At 39.3% G+C, this 24,781-nt stretch overlaps 1 protein-coding gene across 2 annotated transcripts in view; it reads left to right on the forward strand.

The window, feature by feature from the left end:
- The window catches only part of PPP2R5E (protein phosphatase 2 regulatory subunit B'epsilon), a 149,045-nt gene that overhangs the window by 114,576 nt on the left and 9,688 nt on the right, over nt 1-24,781 (forward strand). For both annotated transcript variants that reach the window (XM_065871587.1, XM_065871588.1), the window contains 7 exons: nt 2,318-2,410; nt 17,507-17,637; nt 17,804-17,863; nt 18,845-18,953; nt 20,401-20,454; nt 20,557-20,607; nt 22,332-22,451. In XM_065871587.1, the coding sequence (XP_065727659.1) occupies nt 2,318-2,410; nt 17,507-17,637; nt 17,804-17,863; nt 18,845-18,953; nt 20,401-20,454; nt 20,557-20,607; nt 22,332-22,451 (618 nt within the window). The remainder of the gene's footprint in view (nt 1-2,317; nt 2,411-17,506; nt 17,638-17,803; nt 17,864-18,844; nt 18,954-20,400; nt 20,455-20,556; nt 20,608-22,331; nt 22,452-24,781) is intronic.

A 24,781-nucleotide genomic window follows, 5' to 3' on the forward strand; every position in this document is an offset into this window, starting at 1 on the left:
TTGTGTGATTGTTTGAGCTGCAAGCTAAACTAGCTGTTTTTTCATGAACTGTCGTTTTTACTTGAAAGAATACCTGACAAACTGTGATTGTTCTGACTTGGGTATTTGGTGGATGTTTTCTCTAAAACAAACGAACAATTGTTTTACTACTGATAAAATTAAAGCATTGAAGAAAAATTTAGAATTAGAATTTTGAAAAGCTGTATCTTTCCTTTATCTGTTACCTTGAGCTTTATAGCTCCCCAAAGCTTAAAGCCTTTTTTTTTAATAAAGTTAGAGATATTAAGGAATGTGACTTTTATTGATACTATGTATGTATGTAATGAAATGTGTCAACATTTGAAAAATCTCCATAACTTAGTGAACCAATATTTTCCAGTTGGCCAATGAATGATGTTAGGCAGTCATGCATGGGTAAAGATCATCCAAAGTGCAAGAGAGATGATTGGAATTTAGTTTAATGGTATGAAAAATTCATTGATACAGTTTCAGATTCTACAACTGCAACTTTTCTTCAAGAAATGACTGTCAAGTTCTGGTGTAGTATCAAAGAAAAGTATCCACAATTATGTGAAGAAACTATGAACATACTCTCCCTTTTTCATACTAGTAGATTTGTGTGAAGCTTGATTTTCTTTATATACTTAAACCAAAACAGTATATTCCGACAGCTTGAATATGGAGACAGATAAGATTCTGTCTTTTCTTTTTTTTTTTTTTTTTTTTTGCGGTAGGCGGGCCTCTCACTGTTGCGGCCTCTCCCGTTGTGGAGCACAGGCTCCGGACACGCAGGTCAGCGGCCATGGCTCACGGGCCCAGCCGCTCCGCGGCATGTGGGATCCTCCCGGACCGGGGCACGAACCCGTGTCCCCTGCATCGGCAGGCGGACTCTCAACCACTGCGCCCCCAGGGAAGCCCAAGATTCTGTCTTTTCATATGCTGTTAAAGAGATTTACAAAAATAAAAAAGTGCTTCTCTTCCTAGTAACTTTTTTGGAAAATAAATTTGTTTTTCACAAAAATGTTAGTTATGTTAACATGTGATATATTTTATTGTTCTAAAATAATAAATATATTAAATTTTCTCAATTTTTATTTCTACTTTCATATATATATATCTCATGTAAACAGAAAGCTTTTTTGAGTCTTCAGTAATTTTTCAGTGTAAAGGAGTGAGACTAAAAAGTTTGAGAATGCTGTTTTAGGCAATAATGACAGTAATGACAGTGGTGATATGTGTTAATCACTGTGCAGAGGGCAATATATCTATAAAAAATCACATTAATCTCAGGGATTATCATCCCCATTATACAGTTGAAGCAAAAGACTGTTAGAGAAATTAACTTGCCTAGGGTCACACAGTTAGTAAGGGGTAGAGCTAGGCTTTCAACCCAATGTCTACCTGTCTCTTGAAAGTCCTGGTTTTGATATACTGTTGTATACTACACCAGGTTTTAATGTATACTTTAACATAGATTTATTTTGCAAAGAGCGTAAACAGTGATCCCCCACGGTTTATTAAAACGGTTATTTGAGGTTGACTCTGCAGATGAGAGTATTCTTACTCTTTGCAGATGAGAAGATCCTGATACACCATCATATATTGCTCAGAGGAGTGTAAATTGCCATAAACTCTCTAAAAGGAAATTGGTAATGAATGTTGAAAATCCTGACGTGTTTGGATATCTTTTGATCTAACAATTCTACTTTTAGAATTATTTCCTCATGAAATAATTGAACACGTGCACACTGATGCATGTTATATAATGTACATTCTGGCATAATTTAATAGAGAAGTAATTTAAAAACTACTTAAGTGTCTAAGCATAGGATATTGGTTAAATTAATTATGAGTATTGGAATTATTCATTATAAATATGTATAATGGACTGCTTGTAGCTTGAGAATGATGGCTTAGATATTGTTGGCATAAATTGTCCACAATATATTGTTTAGATGGTAAAAGTAGTTTTAAAACTATATTATATATATATATTTATAGTACATTGGTATATTGTAGAAGTATAGAGAAAAATTGGGAGTTTTATACATTAAAGTGTTAACAGTGGTTAACTCTTAATGGTGAGATTATGGGAGATTTTTATTTGCTCTCTTTGGCTGTGTTTCCAGATTTTACATTTAAAAAGTTAAAAATCACAACAGCAGCTGTGAGCTACAAGAAAGGCTGGCACTGCTAGTTGAATGATATTAAAACCTACTAAACCCCTTGTCAATTTTAGTATTAGAGCTTTTTAAGGTTTTTGATACTATTCTCAGTGAATTATATTTTGAAATTAACGATAACCTATTTGTTGCAGCTTGTATATGAGTTTTTCATACGATTTTTGGAAAGCCAAGAATTCCAACCCAGCATTGCCAAAAAATACATAGATCAGAAATTTGTATTACAGGTAAGCACACTGTTGTGGTTGCATGTATTTGTTTTTCAGTTGATAACACTTTATCTCATTTTCTCTTGATGTTTGTTAACAAAATCTTACAGTGACAGTTATATCACCCTGTAAACAAATATATACACATAAGCTATTTTTCATTATTGCCCATTAAAAGGAATAGGTACCTCTTTAATTTATTGTGCTGGAAATTAATTACATTTTAAACAACAAGGAATGCTAATGCCTAAATCCCTGCAGTTTTCTTTCTTAAAGTTTAATTATAAAGGAATTTCATTTGTATAACCCTAGTTTGTGTGAATCCTTATGTAAGCTTGAAGACTTTTATTTGCATAAGGGCTTTAAACTATTTCATTCATCTGTTAAAACTGAGTAGGCATGGTCTAGAGCATAGGTAAGCTTTAATAAATAATCAAAGTCAGGGTACTGGTGAGCTTCCACAACTAGGAAGTAGCACAGCTTAACACCTTAAGATTCCCTTGAAGAGATTAACTCTCACCTATCTGTTTGGAACTTTTCTTGATTTGTCATTTTACGTTTTATAACTGTAAATCATATATTTTTACCCCGGAATTGGGTACTTTCATGGCCCTGAATATTTAGGTAGTATCTCCTTGCTCTTGTTAACATTCATCTATAAAAAATTCATACTTGAGCCAACTGATGTATGGATTGTTGTAACTCCTTTCTAAGTGATTAATGAGATGCCTTATGTGGAAAAGAATAAATATCTCCTAGTGAGCCAATATGCAAAACTTCAAATTTAAAGCATTACTTTGGAGAAAACTGATCTCCTATGCCTTACTTGGATAAAGGTCGATAACTTCAGTGATGACCTCATTCCTTAAATTAATACATTTAGAATTCTGGACATACTAGGTTGAGAAGCCTTGGAAAAGTGCGATTTGATATATAGCTAGAGAGGTAGTAGATAAATAGGTAGATTCATGGATCACTGGGAAATAGATGGATCCAGACCCTTATCCCAAGTAGGTAAAATGCATTTCAGGCAAAACAAAAGCAGGACATAACAGGTCTGTGTTTGTATTGGAAAGTCCTTGCATTTCTGTAGCACTGTATAGTTGTCAGACCACCTTTACATGCATTATTTAATTTGATTTATACAGCGATCTAGAGGAGACATGGCTAAGTTTTGTGCCCATTTTATAGATGAATAAATCTGATGTCTAGAAAAGTTATCCAGGTTTCCCCAGCACATTTCCTATTCTGGTTTTCTGTCCATTAAACCATGATGCCTCATTGTGATTCCCTTTACCATAACTTGGAATGACTTCGACACAGGAGTAGCCCCCGTCTCTCAACACTGATGAAAAACAAGGTTCTCTTACATTTATGGTAAATTAAAGTGCCCGAGAGGATCGGATAATGATTCAACAGTAGACACTGTGTTTAGTTGACACGGAAACAGTAAATCCCGCAAAGGGCCCAGTCAGTGTGCTCTCCGTGGTTGATGGGCACTGATAAAGCTCCTAAAATTAAAACAACAGAGAAACCCATACTTGGAAGGGACATTTTGGGTTGTCTCTTCTAGCTCTTTACGCCGTGAATCAGTTTTCTTTGAGACCCTGATGAGGGGTGACCTCTCCTTGCCCTTTTTCAGTGAGAAAGGGCCACATACTCAGGTAGATTGTTCCATTTTTGTTAGAAAGTTATTTTTTATGTTGAATCTCCTTATACCTGATACCTTTTGGCCTTATTTCTTCAGAAGAGTTCCTTAGTATATCACTAGCCCAGGCATAACCTTTCAGGTCTTAGAACACAGCTTTTATATTTACCTCTTGCCTCTTTTTCTCTAAAACAGCAGTTACAACTCAAATGCCTATAGGCTCACTTATAATAGTCTGGTGGCCAGATGTCAGACAATAGGAGGCAGACCAGCTCCTACTGAAGGGAGCTTTGACTATACCTCTTTTTTCAGTATTGCCAGACATTTTTTTTTTTTCCCCAAGAGAAATTTTTTTCTCCCAAATTCAGTTTTTTTGTGAAATTTTCTGATAGTTTTAAAATCCTGTTCAGAATGAATTAAAACCATCTGCCTTCTGGATCTAGCCTACCAGCTGTCAGTGTGTGTTCTCTGCTGTAGACTGAGTCCTTAGTTCTGTCAACCCTGTCTCATTTGTCAGTTTTTGGTCTTCAACATGTGTCCATTTGTCTTCAAGGATGACATCTATGTCTGAACACAGTGCCCTGAGCCTGGTCAATCCAATGCAGCTTAGAGTTGGGGGTCTCCATTCCCTTGTCTGGATGCTGGGCTTCTTAAAGGGGAAGTCTCATTAGCTCTTCTTGCTGTTCCATGACACTGCTAATTTAGGTTAATAAGCTTGTGGTCTTAACTGACTTCTAATTTAGTTTTACACATGTTGTCATAAACCCGTTTTCGTTTTCCCTTGTTCATTTTACAGTTTGCTTTTTTATCTAGGTGTAGGATCTGACACGTATTCCTATGGAATATCTTATCTCCCCAGCCTTCTGAAGTCTTTCTGGATCTTGATTCTGTTGTCCACCTTATTCACTGTGCCTTCCAATCACGTCTGTGATTACTAGCGATCGGTCTCATTGGAGCTATTGATTAAAATTGTTAAACTAGCCAGGACTCAGGATAGAGGCCTGTGGCATGCCTTTAGCAACTTCCCTTTATTTTAGCACAGATTCACTAATAACAGTGTTTGGATTCCCTCCTTGAGCTGCTTAGAAATTTACCCTAGGATGGGGGCTTCCCTGGTGGCACTGTGGTTAAGAATCCGCCTGCCAATGCAGGGGACACGGGTTCGAGCCCTGGTCCAGGAGGATCTCACATGCTGCGGAGCAACTAAGCCCATGCACCACAACTACTGAGCCTGCACTCTGGAGCCCACGAGCCACAACTGCTGAGCCCACGTGCCACAACTACTGAAGCCCGCGCACCTAGAGCCTGTGCTCTGCAACAAGAGAAGCCACCGCAATGAGAAGCCCGTGCACCACAACGAAGAGTAGCCCCCCCCCCCCCCCCCCGCTCACAGCAACTAGAGAAAGCCTGTGCACAGCAACGAAGACCCAACACAGCCAAAAATTAAATAAATAAATAAATAATTTTTAAAAAAAAGAAAAAGAAATTTACCCTAGGATGTCCTCATCTTTGCATTTAAAATTTTTGTTTATAAGGAGAGTGTAGAGACTTCATCAGATGTGATGGTAGAAGCCAGGACTTCATGTTTACAGCATTCCCCTCCTCCATGGGCCTTGGAACTTTATAATAAAAGGAATGCCAGAATTCCCTGGCTCTCCAGTGGTTAGGACTCTGCACTCTCACTGCCAAGGGCCTGGGTTCGATCCCTCGTCAGGGAACTAAGATCCCTCAAGCTGCGGGCACAGCCGAAAAGAATAATAATAATAAATAAAAAGAAAAAGAAATAAAAAGGAACGCCATTCGTCTGCCACAGGGCATTAGTGAACTTCTGGGGGCTCCTATTGGTTTACTGGTAATGTTGCCCTAAGTACTTGCAAATCATGGCATTGATCATCTGTCCCCAAGTTTTGTGAGAGACAAGTAATAAAGTATAAATAGTGAAGTTCATCTACTTATGCTTTATATTTTCAGTCCCTGCCTCATTTTTTCAACTTTTTTGCCTTTATCTTCCCTCTGCTGGGTCTGTTGATGAACTCAGCCTTTAGACCAGGGCTCACCTCAGTGCCTGCATCAGTTATGAAAGGGTCAGGCAGGGTATTGGAGGAATTAACGTCACCACTGAGTGGTACTTGAATGTAATCATGTGACTAACCAGTGTACTAATTTTCATGATGGGGGTAAGCTCTGGTTGCCTATCAGCTGCCATCTTCCAAATTACCCTGTTCATTCATGTTCGTAACCTGTAAAGTTGGCCTCTTATTCCTTTTCCTTCCCTAAGTTTGCCCCAACACCTTCTAGGAGTGGGGACTCAATCCCCTGCCTGCTTCTCCTAAGCTTCCTTCCTCAAGAGTTTTGGTCCCGACTTGAGACCTGATGGCAATGGGTGAGCCTTTTGGAGCTTGAGCATTATTGCTGAGATTCTATCCTGTTATCCCCCATCCCACCCTACCGTCCTCTTCCTCTCACCACCATGCCTTAACTGTCCTTGAGCTGGCAGGTCCTTCATATGTCTGTACCGTCTAGTCAGCTCATTCATTTTGCATACCCTCAGTTTCCCCTCTTTTTTCTCTATCGCATGGACTCCCAAGGTGCTACCTGGTCCTAGCCTGGTTTTCTTGTGCCATGGGAACCCTCATACTTTTCCCTATTGCAAATCAGGATGACATTCACCTTATTCCTTTTCTTTGAGCAGATTTCTTGTTCTCTGTGGATTCTCAAAGGTCTCAAAAAGAGTTTTCAACTCAGAACTCTTTTATTTAGTAAGACATAATTTATTCTAGCCACAAGATTTACACTTACTTTCTGTAGCAGCTAGCTGTATTCTTTACAGTCTGTTCTGACTCTGATTCCTGCATCCCCAAAAGCAAAATAAGAATTGGGCTATTTTGGGCTTCCCTGGTGGCGCAGTGGTTGAGAGTCTGCCTGCCGATGCAGGGGACGCGGGTTCGTGCCCCGGTCCAGGAAGATCCCACGTGCCGCGGAGCGGCTGGGCCCGTGAGCCATGGCCGCTGAGCCTGCGCGTCCGGAGCCTGTGCTCCGCAACAGGAGAGGCCACAACTGTGAGAGGCCTGGGTACCCAAAAAAAAAAAAAAAAAAAGAATTGGACTATTTTAACAGGATGTAGTGAAGAGAAACTTAGAAGGCTCTGGATTGGAATCCTTACTCCCCTATGTACTCTAAGTATATTTTAGGAGCTAAGAATATGAGCTGTGGGATAAGAAGAAACTGCATTCAAACCCTGGCTTTTCTGCTTACTTGCAATGTGACTTTCAGCAAGTTAATACACTTGCTACCAAGCACGAGTTTCCTCATTCATGACATGGGGATAACAGAATAAGTGAGATACTGTTCAGTAAAATAAGATATACCCCCAAAGTGACAACTGTTAAATCTTCTTAATTGAATTGGCACTATGGATACAAACACAGGCTCCCTACCTTCAGTCTTAAACAGGTACTGAAAACTTGGGCAGATAATTGACTATTCTGAGCCTCAGTGTTTTCTTCTATAAAATGACAATAACTCATCTTTCTTACAAGTTACAAAAAAATAGGCTGTTATGATGATAAAATAATATGACTTGTATAAATGTCTGCTGGTAGCATATATGGGGCCTAATAGTTGCTCATTAAATATCAATTCCTCTTTTCACATCCTTATATTACCTGTCCATATTGGTAGGATATCTTATTTTTCTTGATTCCAATATTAGTTTTAAAACTTCCACCTTTTGAAACAAAATTTTAAAATTTATGTGAAACTTACAATAAAAATTTTGCAAAGAAGGCTTGAATAAATGCAGAAATGTAACGTAATCCTAGGTGGGAAGACTTGCCATCATAAAAATGCCCATAGACTCTCCAAATTAATCTGTACATTTAGTGCAATTCTAATTAAAATTTCAGTAGTTTTTCTATTTGAAAACTTCAGAGTTCATGAAATAAAACAGTTTTTGAAAAAGAAAACTAGTGATACTTTATTAGACATTAAAACATACTGTAAAGGTACATTAATTGAAACAGCATGGTATGGGTACAGGAGACTGGAACATAGTAGAGGCTTGGGTGGAAAAGACCCTTTTTAGTATGCTATAAAACTCATAAAAAATATATGAATAAATAGATAAGATAGATACCTGCCTACATACATATATATTAAATTGGTATAATGCTCTGAAGAGGAGATCTGATAGAATTCTATTGACTTAGATTGTGACTGAGCAATTCCGTGAGAAGTAGATGTGTATACCAAGCAATATGTACAAGGATATTGAATGTATCATTGTTAATGATTATTAGAAAATTGGAAACAATTTAAAAGGTCTTCAGTAGGGGTTGGTTGAATAAACTGTGGACATTCATTTAAGGAAATATTCATTAGTCTATAAAAAGAATGAGATAGAGCTACACATGATCTGTTTTTAAGTGAAACATGCACATTATGGAACAGTATGATATTTTGAACCTGAGTCTGTTATTTTAGGGAAAAGGAATGTTTGTCTCTGCACTAAAAACTTTGGAAGGAGATACACCACGTTTTTATTAATTGTCTGGTGGGGTGTAAGATTATGTGTGATGATCTTTACTTTCTAATTTCTAGTTTTTGCATTTAAATAGTGAACATGTATGTTATAATCAATAAGAATAGTCAAAATATTTCAATTACAGCTACATTCTCATTTTGTTGCCTTGCATTTTTGTAAAACTCAGCTGATTCTGTTCATTAATCTTCCCAAGACTATGTTTTATAAGACTATGCCATTCTTTTATATTTAACATTTTTTTGTATTTCCTTCCTTTTATCATTTGTGCATGTCCTTTTAAGGTCTGAAGATCAGTGGCAAGCTTCCTGTGTTGCCTCAAGTGCCTCTTTCAATACCTCTCGTTTTAATTCCTCAGCAGGAAGCAATATAGATTAGTGGTTAAGTGTATAGACTGGTTTGGATTCAGACTCTACCATTTTTTAGTGCATGACCTTGGGCAAGTTATATAACTGCTGTATGACTCAGTTTCCTCATCTGGAAAGTAGATGCAAAATATCCATTATATGATAGTAATCATGTTGTAAGGTTCTTGTGCAGATTTAATAAGTGTATATGTATGTAAGCACTGAGAACAATTCCTGATAATAGTAACTGTTCAGTAAATGTTACACTGCTGCTGTCACTACTACCTTTATTAGGATCAGTTCTTATTTTTAAGACTTTCTTTACCATTATTTTCTAGAACAGCCTCAATCCAGGAAGTTACATGATGTTAGTCTGTCATGTCTTACCTAGCATGTTATCCATTTTATGAAATCTAACTTTTACCGTTCTAAAAAATCAAAAAACCCTTTGGACTCTGCTTATATGGTTCTTCGTGGGCTGTTGGGATTTTTAAAGATGTTAAATATGGTCTCTTGTCCTTGAAGTCTCATCAGTTCCACTTCACCAACTGATTTCTTCCAATCAGTGTTAGAAGTAAATGTTTAATTAGTGCTAGGAGCATGTACTTTTTAGTGTGTAAGAACCAGGGAAAGCGCATTCAAATCTTTATAGAGGCCAGACAAGTGATACATAATGAAGTAGTCTGGGTGTACAGAAAGGAGTTGATGGAAACAGTGGTGACCTAGAGAGCTCGGACCCTGCTGCCAATCTGTTCCTGTTAACTGTTGGCTGATTGCTAAGTGGGCCAAGTGTTGCTAGATTCTTCTGATTTTTTAAGAGAACCTGGAAATCTAGATTTTTGTATGGGCCAGTCAAAATCGTCAGTGACTTGTACCTTTGAAGGGTTTGCTCTTTTTTATTTCAGAATGGACTACTTTGTTTAAATTTCGTAGTAATTTTTGTTAAATCTAGATTTACATAACCTTTAGCATTTCTTATGTACTTAATCTAAGTCTTTACATAAGGAAGCTGTCAGAGACTTATCAAAGCTAGTCAATTGATTAAATAGTGCCCTTGTGTCCATGGTAATGTTGTTGATTTTAGACTTAGGTAACTTAGCTATAAGTGTGTTGGCTTGCCTAGGCTTTGTAAACAACCTTGTCTATTCCCAGTAAAGATAATTTTCATCTGCATTAGGGTGGTTGGGAAAATGGTTTCTTTATGACACTTCCTTCCCCCAAGACCAAAAATGAATTGCCAAACCTTGAATTATGTCACTGGGTGAATTGTCGTGGTAAGAGTTTAGTAGCATATCTCTAAAGACTGCGTTCAACCACTCTGCAAGTCTGAAAAGTAGTCAGTGGTTGCTAAGAGATGTACTAATCAAGTATCTCCATAAACATATGTACTGCTGGAGATGGCTCCTTAGTAATTTGTACTTCACATTTGTGGTTATATTTAGCTGAAAGGTACTGTAATTATCATGCAAATTATGCAAATCATCCAGCCTGTCCTTAAAAGTGACCTTTTGTTATTGTGTTTAAAAAACTGAAGACAAATTGGACATGATACAAAACCAACCCATGAAAAAATGTTAGGTTCTTAACTGAAATAAAATTCACGAGGCCTTGAATCTCAGCTCTAATACAAAGAACTATTTTCCAAACAAGTTCCTTGAATATGTCAAAATGCTTACATTTCTCTCTCAGAGTCTATAGCAAATAAAACTTGAGAATTTATTTCTACCAGGAATTTTATCAGATAGACATAACCAGTTAACAATAAATTGCCCCATCCCATCCTGTCCAACCTATAACTCAAAAACCTTAAAAAAGGGCTGTGCTGCTCTGACTTCTGCATCCAGAGCCAGCTTGGTAGGCAAGCAACTCGTGCAGGGGCAGCGGGCCCTGTGCTTAGAAGGACCTTTTTCATGGTTTATCGCTTTGCTGTTGCTGTCTTGAAATTCTTAGTACTTTTTGAACAAGGAGCAATACGTTTTCATTTTGCGCTGGGCCCACAAATTATGTAGCTAGTCCCTGCCTGTATCCCACTAAGTGCATCATTATGTACCATAGCAACTCTTTCTTGAAATGCTGACCGAATTAAAATTTTAAATCGCAGGGTTTTCTTGAATCAGTTGGAATAAGTGCTTGAGGGAGAATAGAATGGACTTTTCTACTTTGTAGGAAAAATGCTGAAATTAGGAGAGAAATAAAAGCCTGTGACTTGGCAGAGTTGTTCGTGTTTGTATGACTGACACCTTTGAAATGTTTATACTGAGTTATAGGGGTCCTGAAGTCAGAACTGCTGGAAGCTTATAATGTGCAACCTTTTGATTCCTTGTCCACGCTGTGCTCGCTCAGTGGTTGCCCATAGGTCAGTTCATTTCATATGTTGGTCCTCTTGAGTTGTTATGATTCATGGGAGTCAGGCTGCCGCTGGCTCTTCTTTCTTGGTTCTGGGCTGTTTTCTCCAGGTGCTTTATTACTTGATCGAGGTGAAGTTATTAGGAAGATAATTTTTTTTCACCTAGCAGAGTAGCTTAAGTGAAAAACAAAGCCAGACATGTAGAGATCTGATTTTAGTTTGGTTTAAAACATTGAGAATACTAATTTCATTGATTATTTACTCTTTTTTTTACATGAAATAGCGCTGGGCAGTTGCTTCTTTATGTAGAAGAGGGTAATGGGCTTTTTGTTTCAAGTCTTTTGCTCATATGGTTTATAAAGAAAAATCGCAAGCCCTGCCTGATCTTTCCCCTACCCACAGTCTCATTCCCTTTAGGTAACCACATTCCAGTCTTCTAGCTGTTTCCTTATATGTATCTCCTAATTCTAAATAGCACTCTTACTGCCCTTTGTTGATTTTTTTCATCTGTTCCTACTATAAGCCACTACATGTCTCCCTCTATGTCTTTCCAATGCAGTTATGTCACAAAATTTAATTCAATCAAATTGTAGTGTTTGCATTAGTATGACTGTGTATATATTGTTCAGAGCCAAGGCACACATTATGCTATAATTACATTTCTTTTCTTGTAGGGCTTTTTTTTTTTAACCCCTAGAATTAGTAGTTGCCTTATTTTTCACTTGCTTGCTTTCTTATGTAGTCGTCATTAGTTCATCCCTTAGTTCTCTGAGAGCACCATACAACTCTTCCCAGTCTGGCCCACACTGATAACTAGTCTTTTTTTTTTTTTTCCTCTTGGAGGCCTTTTTTCTGGAGCTCCAGTCATCCTGCTCTAGTTGGCACTGGCTGCTTTCTCTAGGCTGTATCTGCGGTGGCCATCCTGGGACTTAGCTTTTCTGGACTATGTCCTTATTTCCTTGGTTTCCTCTCTTTCGTTTTGGTGGGATACATACTCTAAATGCTTCCTAAGAAAGCGTGAATGGGATGTAAATTTTTTGAGCCCTGCTTCTCTGAAAATGGCTTTATTCTACCCACATACTTGGTTGATGTTTTGGCTAGGTTTGGATTTCTAGGTTGGAGCCCATCCTCCCTCAGCGGTTTTAAGGAATTGCTCTGTTGTCTTCTAGCTTTCAGTGTTGGTGTTGAGAAGGTCTGTGCCAGCTGAATTCCTTATCCTTTATAGTGACCTGTTTTCTCTGTAAGCTTTTGTGATCTACTCTTTGTCCACAATGTCCGGAAACTTCAAAGTGTTGTGCTTTGTTCATTTATTGTGCAGAGGACATAATGGCCCTCATCTGTATTGAAACTCATGTACTCATGTCCTTTTTTCCTAGAAAATTACATTGAATTATTTCTCAGATAATTTCCTTCTCTTTATTTTCTCTGTTTCTCTGTCTCTGTACCCATTTAACATGTCTGTTAGTCATGTGTTGGACCTCTTGGATTGATCCTTTAGTTTTCTTATCTTCTTTCTTCTGTTACAATCTTCATCGTTTGGTTATACTTTCAGCATAGATTTGCTCATTTTAATGCGCCAGTCCTTCTGAAACTTTTATTTCTGTTACATCTTGAATTTCCAAAAGCTCTATTTTATTTTCTGAATATTCATCTGTAATAGCATTCTGATTTTGTTTCAAGTATCTAGTAGATTTGTTTATTTCTGGGGATGTTATAGGTTCATTTTTTGCAGTATCTTTCTGCTCCTTGCAGTATGGCTATTTCCTCTGAGTTCTTTATGATGGTTGGTTTTGGTCTCTATCTTTTATGTTAGAGTGTTTGGTGATCTTTGACAATATTCATAGTTATACGTTAGTCCAAAAAAAGCCTCCTAGAGGGCTTCCCTGGTGGTGCAGTGGTTGAGAGTCCGCCTGCCTATGCAGGGGACACAGGTTCGTGCTCCAGTCCGGGAAGATACCACATGCCGCGGAGCGGCTGGGCCCGTGAGCCGTGGCCGCTAAGCCTGTGCGTCCGGAGCCTGTGCTCCGCAACGGGAGAGGCCACAACAGTGAGAGGCCCGCGTACCACAAAAAAAAAGCCTCCTAGAACCTGTGTCTGTGAGTGTGTGTGTGTGTGTGTGTGTACGCGTAAGTGGGAGACACTTGGCACATTAGGCAGAGGCCTTGCCATTTCATTGAGAAACCTTCAAATATTAGTATATCTGCAGGTGTTTTCCTCTTGAGACTGTCAATTTCCCCAAAAAGGGACCGTCTAATCTGCCTCAGTCAGAATTGAGAGCTTAGTCAGGGAAGGGCCTGGCAAAGGTCATGTTCTTCAGCATGCAGAATTTTATTAAATCCCATTATTTTCAATAACTGTTTTACTTTAGCTATATCTGATATCCCCAAGACTAGAGACTTACTCATTTGTTCCCTCCAGACCTTGATTTTCAATCTTCAGTACACTGCATGGGACAGAGGATCTGGGAGGTCTTGTTACTCTTTCTCCAGGCTTTCAATCACTTCTGCTGTTTCTAGCTCCTCACACCCTTGACATCAAATATATCTGGTGCCTTCAATTCTTATGCCTTTTAAGGGTTCCCTGGTGTGAATTGGCTTGCTTCTTGTTGGCGTCCCTCCCTGCTGGCAGAATGGAAAAACATTTAGCGGAGTGGAGAAAGAGGAAACCTAAGATAGTTACCCCTTGCCATCTACTTTCCATCTTTGAGAGATGTGCAAATTTGTCTAATCTGCTCTCCAATCCTTTCTGCCCATGGATTTCTTCCATTTTTATTCTTTTTTCTCTCACTTCAGGGAGTGTTCAAGAGGAGAGAGGTTCAATCTCCCAAGTCTAACTGAAAGACCCTAACTACCTTTTTCATTTTGCCCTTTTAATTTCACTGTAGATTTATTATGAGGTTCAGGGGAGGTTCTTTGGCTAAATCACTAGGCAGTTCATCTCTGTCTGTTAGTTTCAGGAAGGCTGATTTTGTAAACTAGGAGACAGCATGTTGACAGGTCTGTCTTTTCTCTGTAATCAATCACCCTGGAAACTCCAGCTTTGCTTCTTTGACAACAAGTTGCCTGTTACATTGTAGGGAGCATAGTCTACCTAGGCATTTACAAATACTGGATTATGTTTTTCATTGCTTTTTTTTTTGTGGGGAGTGTTTGAAGTGTATATATGACTAAGCACACAAATATTACTTTGTTTTGGAAATTAGAGCTCATCCCACTCTCTCCTCTGTTTGGGCCTGTGCAGTGTTCTACCTTTTCTTTTGTCTCATACATCGTGAAATCATCAAGAGTGTGTTCTGTAGAGCAGCAGAAAATTAGTTTATATACTGCAATTCATCTTTCTCAAAGAACATAGAATATATAATGTTTGTGGCTTTAAAACTCACTCAGGTTAGGTGCCTGGTAATACATTTTCTTTGAGGACCTAATGGAAACATGAGTTAAATAATTTTTGTTTAATTATTATGTGTTCATTAAACTCTTAAAGATTAACAGTACAGGGCTTCCCTGGTGGCGCAGTGGTTGAGAGTCCGCCTGCCGATGCAGGGGACACGGGTTCATGTCCCGGTCCGGGAGGATCCCACATGCCACGGAGCGGCTGGGCCTGTGAGCCATGGCCGCTGAGCCTGCGCGTCCGGAGCCTGTGCTCTGCAATGGGAGAGGCCACAACAGTGAGAGGCCCACATACCGCAAAAAAAAAAAAAAAAAAAAAAAGATTAACAGTACATAAGCATGGTTGATTCAAGTTTTGCTAAAAGTACACCCCCTCAAACCTTCTCCTACGTTAGTTGCAAATTACTCATTAAGCCCTTTTACAACACTTGAAAATAGAAACCAACTAAAAAAATAGAACTCAAAGGATAATTATTTCTATTAACAAGGAATGGAATGAGTAGGTTAGAAATCTGTCGTTTTATGCAGGCATTAGGTAAGAGATACTGAGCCGGTGGGGCCTTCTTTGCCCATAGCGTTCACATCTTTCTTTCTTAGACCGTTTCTTGTGGAAATGTGTAGTTGACTTGCTCATTGCTTTCCTGTGGACTCCAAGTTTGTTCGTGTGTGTGTGCACGCCTGCATGCACGCAGCAAAGAGGACGATCCCTGGTGCGTGCAGAGATTGACTGATTGACTGGTTGATTGATTGCATGACAAAGTAGGCAGAGAGATGGCAGGTATTTTAATCACATCTTCTGTTCAGATAGGCTGCTGGTGAAGGTATGTGTTATTGAATCTGCCATGAACACTTCCTTCACCTCTAACTCCTAATTTCTTCATGAATGTCACTTCCTATAGCAGCCTTCCCTGATCACTCCAGTTCTCCCAAATAGAGTAGATGTGTCTGCTATGTATTTATATAGTATCCCGAGCCACTTACCATGCTGCTTATTTCCCTGTATCCCTCATTGCGTTAGGCTCTGTAAAAGCAGTGTTGCTCATCATTGTATCCCTGATACCTTGCCCAGTGACTGGCGACATACTCATTTGAAACATTCATTGTTTGAATGGATACATGACATTGTACAGTCAAAAATTTTGTCTGTCTCACTGCCCAGTTTTGAAGACTATTCTTCAGTTTGTGCTTTCTGCCATTATGTAAAGGGATTTTTCTTTTTTTTTGTCTGTAACTCTGTCTTTTGTTCAAAGAAAAGCACCAAAGTAGATGATTTATTTGATTACTGCCCACTGCGTTCTTCTGCTGTCGGTCTCAGCCTCAGTCTTAATCACCTGAAATCATGCTTTAGTCTGTCCTGATAGCTTTTTTTGGTAATTAGGGTAGTCTCTTCATTTGTATGCTCTCTATATGCTCTTGAAATGTTTTGCTATGAAGTCAGCATTAGAACTATGAGTTTTGTTTTATTGCAATGATAATGAAGGTATGAAGAACTCAGTAAAATTCAAACCAGTCTCCAAGTTTGTTCTTCAGCTAGAGGAACCTGCCCACTATTGTTTAAAAAAAAAAAATAGAAGCCTTATTGAGACATAATTCATATACCATAGAATTCAGCCTTTTAAAGTTTACAATTTGATGTTTTTTTAATATATTCCACAGAGTTGTGTAACCATCACTGTTATATAAGTGCAGAACACTTTTTTATCATTTCCCAAAGGCACAGCATACTCATGAGCAGTCACTGCTCTCTGTCTCTATGGATTTGCCTATTCTGGACATTTCATATAAATGGAATCATACAATATATGGCCTTTTTGTGTCTGGCTTCTTCCACTTGGCACGATGTTTGAGAGGTTCATGCACGTGGTAACATATTTTTGTACTTCATTCCTTTTTACGGCTGAATACTATTCCACTGCAAGCACACTTTGCAGCAGTTGATGGGCGTTTGGGTTATTTTTCCACTTTGGGGCTATTATGAATCATGCTGCAGTGAACATTCATGTACAAGTTTTTGTGTTGACATGTTTTCAATTCTGATAAGGTGTGATCTTATCAGGATTCAGTTATTGCCTTTAGATTACAAATGATTGGGAACTTAAAAATAATGTTATTCATGTATAACATACATATGGAAATCATTAAGTGTTTACCTCAGTGGTGAACACACCCATGTAATAAGAGCCAGGATCTAGAAAGAGAACATTGCCAGTATTGTTGGGAACTTTGATGCTTGCTTTGGTGTGGGTTATCTAAATTTACTTGAATGCTCTGGCAGAGCTGAAAGCTTAACTATATATTTGGAACATAAGCTCAGTAGATGGCTTATTGTATAGAATTGCGGTGATTGAGGTAATGGACTCTAGGGTCTCAACTGCTTGGGTTCAAATCCCAGCTCTACTGCTTGAGACCATGCGCAAGTTACTTAGCATCTCTCTGCCCCAATTTCCTCTTCTGAAAAATGGGAGTAAGACTACCTCATAAGGAGTATTAATATAAGTAGATTGCTTAGAAAATTGCCTGATGATCATACTAAGTGCTGTATATGTGTTACCTATTATGATTATTGTTATGATTGCTATTATTGTGTATATCTTCTCTAGAGTATAAGCTACCCTTGTCTGACTTATCACTGTATTCCCAAAGACTAGCGCTGTGCCTGGCACATAATAGATTTTCAATAATTTTTTGAGGAAGGGAGGGAGGGAGGGAGGGAGAAAGGAAGGAAGGAAGGAAGAGAGGGAGGGAGGAAGGAAGGAAGGAAGGAATTTTAAGTGAGTGGCAGAATTCCCAAATCCTTTTCTGAAACTGCTTTTGACAGCGACACTGTCTTTTATTTACAACAGCTTTTGGAGCTGTTTGACAGCGAAGACCCACGGGAACGGGACTACTTAAAAACAGTCTTACACAGAATTTATGGCAAGTTTCTTGGTCTTAGAGCATTTATCCGAAAACAGATTAACAATATTTTTCTAAGGTAAGTGGAGGGTGGGGGGAGAAGGAGAAGCAAAGTTGGTGGTTTTATAGAAGTATTAAGTAAACCTCAAATATTTGACCATAGTGTACTGACTTTTTCTCTTTTTTCTTTTATCTTCTCTCCTCCCCTCCCCTCCCCTCCCCTCTTCTTTTCTGTGTCTTTTTAGGTTTGTTTATGAAACAGAACACTTCAATGGTGTAGCTGAACTGCTGGAAATATTAGGAAGGTAAGCACATTTTTATCTCATTGCTAATCTCAGGTGAATGTCGTTGTGACAGGTTCAGGTGGCTACAGGGAAATGCTACCCCAAATCCCTTGCTTGTATGTACATCGGGTCTCATCTGTGCTTATAATGTTTCCCAGCTGACTCTACAAGGCACAGTTTTGTGTTTCCCTTGTTCTATAATTATGAATTGCTATTTTTTTTGGAATGACTGAAAGAGCTAACAGTTTATTCATTATTCATCTAATTGCAGTCAGGCCAGTTACATCTTATTCTTGTCAGTTTCGTTTCTAGGCTACCTCTCCTGTGCCATAATTTTTGAAAGTAAGTTTATAATAAGTTAGAAAGATTGCCATTTTCAAAGAGTCCGTGTACCCAAGTCAAGTTCTTGAACAGCTGCTGCCTGGAGTAGTGGAATGAATTGGAAAGAGACAGCTGTTGTGTGGGTTTCTACACACAAGAGAGCTAATGTAACTGGACGATGTGATTACTTAGTCTCTCCTCCTAATATGAGGAGAGAGGGAAGGTGGAGTCACACGGTTCTCTCTGGGACTTCCCATAGTTGGGCTCTTTACCCAGGGATAATCTTGGCCTGGGCCAGTTTCAGGAACGGGAAGGAATGATGTCTGGAAATGGAAAGGGTCATGGGTGAGCAAGGCAGGCGATTATTTGGGGAAGGAAAAGAGGGAAGGAAAAATAAAGAGTTGTTGATACAAAAGCTTTTGGGAACTATCCAACTAGGTGTGAGATCTCAGGAGACTTTGCTGGGAGATCAGAAGCAAATTTCCTTCTTCTAAATTTCCTTCCTACTTAAAGATATTCTTTAAAGCAACTAAGAAGTCTTGAATGCCACTGGGGTGGGTTTTGGGTTGTTCTGGACTAAACATAAACTGATTAAGATTTAACCTAATCTCACAAGAACAGTGTCTCAATTTAGCTTGTTGTGGTAACATTGCTAATTCATGTCTCTTTTCTTTTTCCTAGTATTATCAATGGCTTTGCTTTACCTCTTAAGGCAGAACACAAACAGTTTCTGGTGAAAGTGTTGATCCCTTTACACACTGTGAGGAGCTTATCACTCTTCCATGCCCAGGTAGAATTTTGTACAACTACTTTTGGAAGCAAAATAAAGTTTGTAAACCCAGTGTTTCATTGATATTGTTATTTACTTAATTTACACAAACAAACCGCTTGTTAAAGTTTAAAGTATTCCCCAAGGCAAATAAAAATGTGTATATATTTTCCTATGTATAGGAGTGTCATGGGGATATTTTTCAAGTGGGAGAAGCATTTGTTTAATCATATCATTTTACAGAGAGAACTTAGATACTTGCCCAAGTTCACACAGTTATATACTGAAAGTTTGCATATAATAAAATGTAATGGGCTTTTCAGATGTGTACCTTTGGACATGTGTAATCATTTTGGGATGTTCTTGAATCTTTTAGCTCATCCTCATTTTGCATTAGTCTATCCTTGCCCTTTGCCCCCTCTTCCAGTTCATCCACCATTTCTTTCTCACTTCCTATATACAAATAACACTCTCACAAGTAAACAAATCAATCAGTATTTTCACTTACTTTTATTTTTAGTCTCCATTACTTTAAAAAGCACACCCTGTCTAGTCCCCACTCTGATTTCCCTGCTAAAACTGCCTTGCATGGTAAGCATGTCATTAGGAGGTAGATAAATGATCTAGTGGCATTTTAATTTTACCAGTTCAAACCTCTGACGCCCTCCTCCTTGCAATGGGAGTGTTTTGAGTTTGCATAAAAATGTAACACATTTTTCAGAGTGGTGTTCCTCTTTAAATGTGAAATGCTGTGTTTCGAGGAAAAATTAGTCCATATGCTTCTAATTTAGAACACCATCAAAATGTTGTTTTGCAAGGGTGGATTTCTTGTCCAAGAATCTTTACGAGCCCTTTTGCAGATCTTGTCTCTAGTTTTTGAAATAGGATATCACATTTCATGATCATTTACAAATTCTTACCTCGATGGGTTAGCATCAGATGTAGAACTCTTTGTGTTTGTCCAGGGCTCTACCTGTGGCAGGTACAACCTTTTATCTTTCCATGAAGCTGCTTCAGTTTGCGCGTGCCATTTCATGCCACCAGCAATGTCTTTAATAAGTGCCTGCTTCTCATATAGGACTCTTCTGGAACCACAGTAAACCCCAGTACTGTTGATGTTCCAGCAAAGAGAAAAGAAGCCCATGAGATGTAGCTCAAACTATATGTAGATGAGATACTTTCAGAATATACTGGATGTGCTGTTTCACCTCTGCTTTTCATTAGCTGAATATTTCATGTCCCAATATGCTTTTTAAAAAAATTTCCCTGGAGCCTTGTTAGTGTCAATCTTTGGCTTGAAAAAGTAGCTTCATATTTTACTTTATATATATTTTATTTTAAAAATGAATTGAATGTGAAGTTATTAAAACCAGACTCTGGAAACTTTTTAGGGCTTTTTAATAATACATCTTTGAGCCCTGAGTATATAGAATTTCCAATTTTGTCTTTTGTCTGTTTGTTTCTCCAGCTGGCATATTGCATAGTACAGTTTCTGGAGAAAGATCCTTCACTCACAGAACCAGTAAGTATTTTTTCCATAATTTCAAAACACTTCAGAAAGACCACTTTTCATGGTGTATAGAAGAAAATTAACTGCAATTTGTTTTTCCCCTTTTCATTTTAGGTTATTAGGGGATTAATGAAATTTTGGCCCAAAACATGTAGTCAAAAAGAGGTAAGTGCTCAATGTCAGTGTGTTAATAGCTTACTAGAGCACTGAGATAATAAGCATGTGTAAAAATGCATTATCTCCTCTAATCCTTATTGTAACTCAGCAAGGCAGGACTGTAAGTATTCTCATTTGACTAGTTATGAAACTGCTATTTAGAGGTTTAGTAGCCTACCTGGGTATGCTAAGTACAGGTGATTAGGCCACACCTGCCTCCCTGATTCCTGAACCCTGGGCTTTTACCCTGGGCTGCTCAGCCCTGGGTAAGTCCAAGGCAGACCCCAGTCATGTATCCAACTGTCTAGCTCTACTGATGTCCCCTTCCTAGTGACCACCTACATAATATGAAGGTTTTGCTGTCACTGTTGATAGATGCTACAGCAAGCTGCCCCAATACCTACTTTAAAGCCTCATGTAGGTGGGATCTTACTATGCACAATCTTAAACTATATTACAGACCTTTAGTTTCAGCTATTCACAGGTGGCCCTGGAAATCTCTGATCTACAATCATTTGTACTTTTGCCAAGACCTAAGTGAGCATGTGCTGTGTGAGGTTTCCGTGGAGGAAGTGAAGCTCTTAGCCTCGCGGTGAGCCTAGCTGGGCACCAGATCTGCACCCACTTTTCTGAAAGGTTAGAAACCATATGGAAAATGGCCCACAAACAAAGGTCAGCTGTTAGTTTTTCATGTGGAGAGTATTTTGGAAGAACTTCAGAATGTTTCTCAACAAATGGCAAGGCTCGACTATATTTCGCTTTTAACAGAAACACCCTCCTTCTCAAATCAGCTACAATTCTCCAAAACCCTACTTTACACATTTTCAGAAAATCATCTAATTTCTTAATACCTGTTAGGTAAGATTAAACTATGCATTGCTACCCAGATGCATCTCAAGATATGAAAACATCATGTTTTGTACTTTAATTGCAGGCTTAATTTTTTTTCTAGGCAGTTATTTCTTCATGCCTAAATAGGAAAGTAGTTTTAACTTCTCTGTCAGTTTTCCATTATGTTGGAAGCGAGTGACCCTACTATTGATTTGATTCCATTTTGTGATCTAAAAGCTCTGGTTCTGGAGGCACATGGTACTGAGGTCACAAGATTCACTGTGCTCTGTAGCGAGTGAGTGTGTTCATATGTATATGTGTGTAAGTGTGGAGATTGGGTCCGTGTGTGCTGAGGGGTTTAAAGTGGCGTGTGTGTGTGGCTGAACCTCCTCATTTGTCTCTCTGACTTCGTGTGTTCTGCGAACTGGTGTCTCTTAGAGGAGCGCCTAGCACATAGCAGGGGCTGTAAATGTTTGGCAAATATCTGCATGTGCGGCCGCCGTGAGCTTTGTCCATCGTGCCGGAGGGCCACTTGCCCACTGTTTTAAAAATATGGAGGAGGGGAGGAGAGCCCCAAAGGGATAGTCCCGTTTCCCAGGGCCCTGCTGCAGTGTGTAAGTACTCCTCATTCTGTATAATAGATGTAGCACAGAGTATTTTTTCCAGAGTAAATAGAATCACATTTTCAATGCCGTAGGGAATTTGTTCTTAATAAGTATTCTCTGATGAATTCCTTGTGAAATGAACATCTAACATAAGTTAAACCCTGATTTGTTTTGTTCATGTTTGGTTTTATGTATAAATTTTCATTATATTAAAACTGCAAAACCCTCATTATTCCTTTGTCCATATGGATTTTTTAATCAAGCACCTGACACTTTGTGTTTTGCCTGTACTTCCAGGTTATGTTCCTTGGGGAGCTGGAAGAAATATTGGATGTGATTGAACCTTCACAGTTTGTTAAAATCCAAGAACCTTTGTTTAAACAAATTGCCAAGTGTGTCTCTAGCCCCCATTTTCAGGTTAGTAATAAGAGGGCATGAGCCAGAGTGGCTTATACAACATGTATTATTTTGGTAAAGTTTCATCGGTATTGAAAGAAATGTAATGGACACTAACTACCTGTTGTTGTTGTTGTTGTTTTCGTGGTACGCGGGCCTCTCACTGTTGTGCCCTCTCCCGTTGCGGAGCACAGGCTCCGGACGCGCAGGCTCAGCGGCCATGGCTCACGGGCCTAGCCACTCCACGGCATGTGGGACCTTCCCGGACCGGGGCACGAACCCGTGTCCCCTGCATCGGCAGGCGGACTCTCAACCACTGCACCACCAGGGAAGCCCTACCTGTTGTTTTTATTGGCTGATTTTTCACACGATAACAATACTTTTGGTAATCACCACCTTCGTCTTGAACACTTGTTACATGACAGCTGCTGTGACGGGTGCTTTCTGTCCAGTAACTTGAATTCTCATGACCACTCTGCAAGGAGGGCATTATGATTTTTACAGACGTAAACACTGACCCTCAAAGTGGTCAAATAACATGTCTCAAGTAAAAGGGCTGAATAAGAGGTGGACTGGTAGGGATCCTATAGTGTGTAAGAGAGAATGCTGAATAAAGCTTAAAAGAAAAAGAGAATGCTGATATTCTATACTGTGCTAGATGTTTTACATACATTACTCCTAAACTTCAAATTATCCTCTGAGGCTTCACCCCCACTTTCTAGATGAGAAAAATGAGGCTCAGAGAATGATTTGCTCAAGTGCCCCAGTTAATAGGGAGTGGGGAGTCACATAGGCGTCGCTTCTGGTGAAAGCCCGTGCCCTTCCTGTGGCACCACTCTGCCTCCTTGTGGCCGCTCTGGGAGAACACAGGGAGGGTGAGCCTGGGCAACCCTTTTCTCAACTGGGGACATTTTAGCAGTGCTGTGGGACCCACACTGGAGAGAAGAAGGTGATCTTGGGTGAAACACGTTAGGTTTTATACTTTGGCTGTCTCACCAAAGGTCCAAGTCACAGACCTAGAGAACTGATTCTTTATATACTGCCTGTTGATTGGAAGAGACTGTTCAGATTGTATTTGGCATCACAGAACCCCATTGCTAACATGGGGGACTTGATGGTGGACTTTTCTCTGAGCTGTCATTATCCTGCATAGTTAGAGACACTGGCTGTAGTTGTTGTTTTAATTTTTGACCTAAAGACATCTTAGTATGTCAAGTCAGTGATCTTATGACAACTTTGCAATTGTACCACAAAGCCAAAAAAACAAAAAAAGAGTAGAAACCATTACATGAACCATTACATTCAGATAATATGACATGTCTAGATTTTTTTTTTAATGCGGGACACTATGTACATGTTTTACATATTACACATGGCCTGTGGTGCTCAAATATCTGGATTGTTTACCTTATTTTTCAGTTTTTATCATGTGTTTGTGGTAATGGAGGGCAAAGAGTGGGACTCTCCTTTCAAATGAGTACCACCAGGGAGCCTTAAATGAAGCTCAGAAGCTTAGAAAGGAGACAGACTGTCATAATTAGCTAGGGCTGTGTCTTAGGGCTACTCTAACAAAATGCCACAGACTCTGGTGGCTTATAAACAACAGAAATTTTTTCTCACAGTCCTGGAGGCTGGCAGTCTGAGATCAGAGTGGCAGCACCATTGGGTGAGGGCTCTCTTCTGGGTCACAGACTTCTTGCTGTATCCTCACATGGTGGAAGGGGCTAGGGAGCTCTTGGGAGCCTCTTTTAAAAGGCACCAATCCCATCGCCTTTGGAGGTTAGGATCTCAACGTAGGAGTTTTGGGGGGACACAAACATTTAGACTGCAGCAGGCTTCCATAACAAAACACCCCACATTGTGTGGCTTAAACAACAGGAATTGATTTCTCATAGTTCTGTAGACTGGAAGTCTGAGATCCGAGTGCCAGCGTGGTATGCTTCTCTGAGGGCTCTTTCTGGCTTGCACATCTCACTGTGTCCTCACATGGCCTTTCCCTCCTGCATGCTTGAGGAAAGAGAAGGAAATCTCTCTCTTCCTCTCCGTATAAGGCCACCAAGCCTATCGTATTAGGGCCCCACCCATATGACCTCATTTAACCTTAATTAACTCCTATCTCCAAATGCACTCACGCTAGGGGTTAGGGCTTCAGCATTTGGATTTCCTGCAGGAGGGGGAGACGGGGATGGAGGTGGGGGAGCGGGGACACAATTCAGTCCATAGCAGAAGGAAAAAAATTTTAAATTCCTTGACAGAAGTAAAACTGAGAACAAAAGAAAGAAGGAGAGTAAAGAAGTTCTTTGTTCATTAATTGAGTGTTCATTGGTTCATCCAACAGACATTTATCGAGT

This window comes from Phocoena phocoena, chromosome 2 (assembly GCF_963924675.1).
Source record: "Phocoena phocoena chromosome 2, mPhoPho1.1, whole genome shotgun sequence".
Taxonomy (NCBI): Eukaryota; Metazoa; Chordata; class Mammalia; order Artiodactyla; family Phocoenidae; genus Phocoena; species Phocoena phocoena.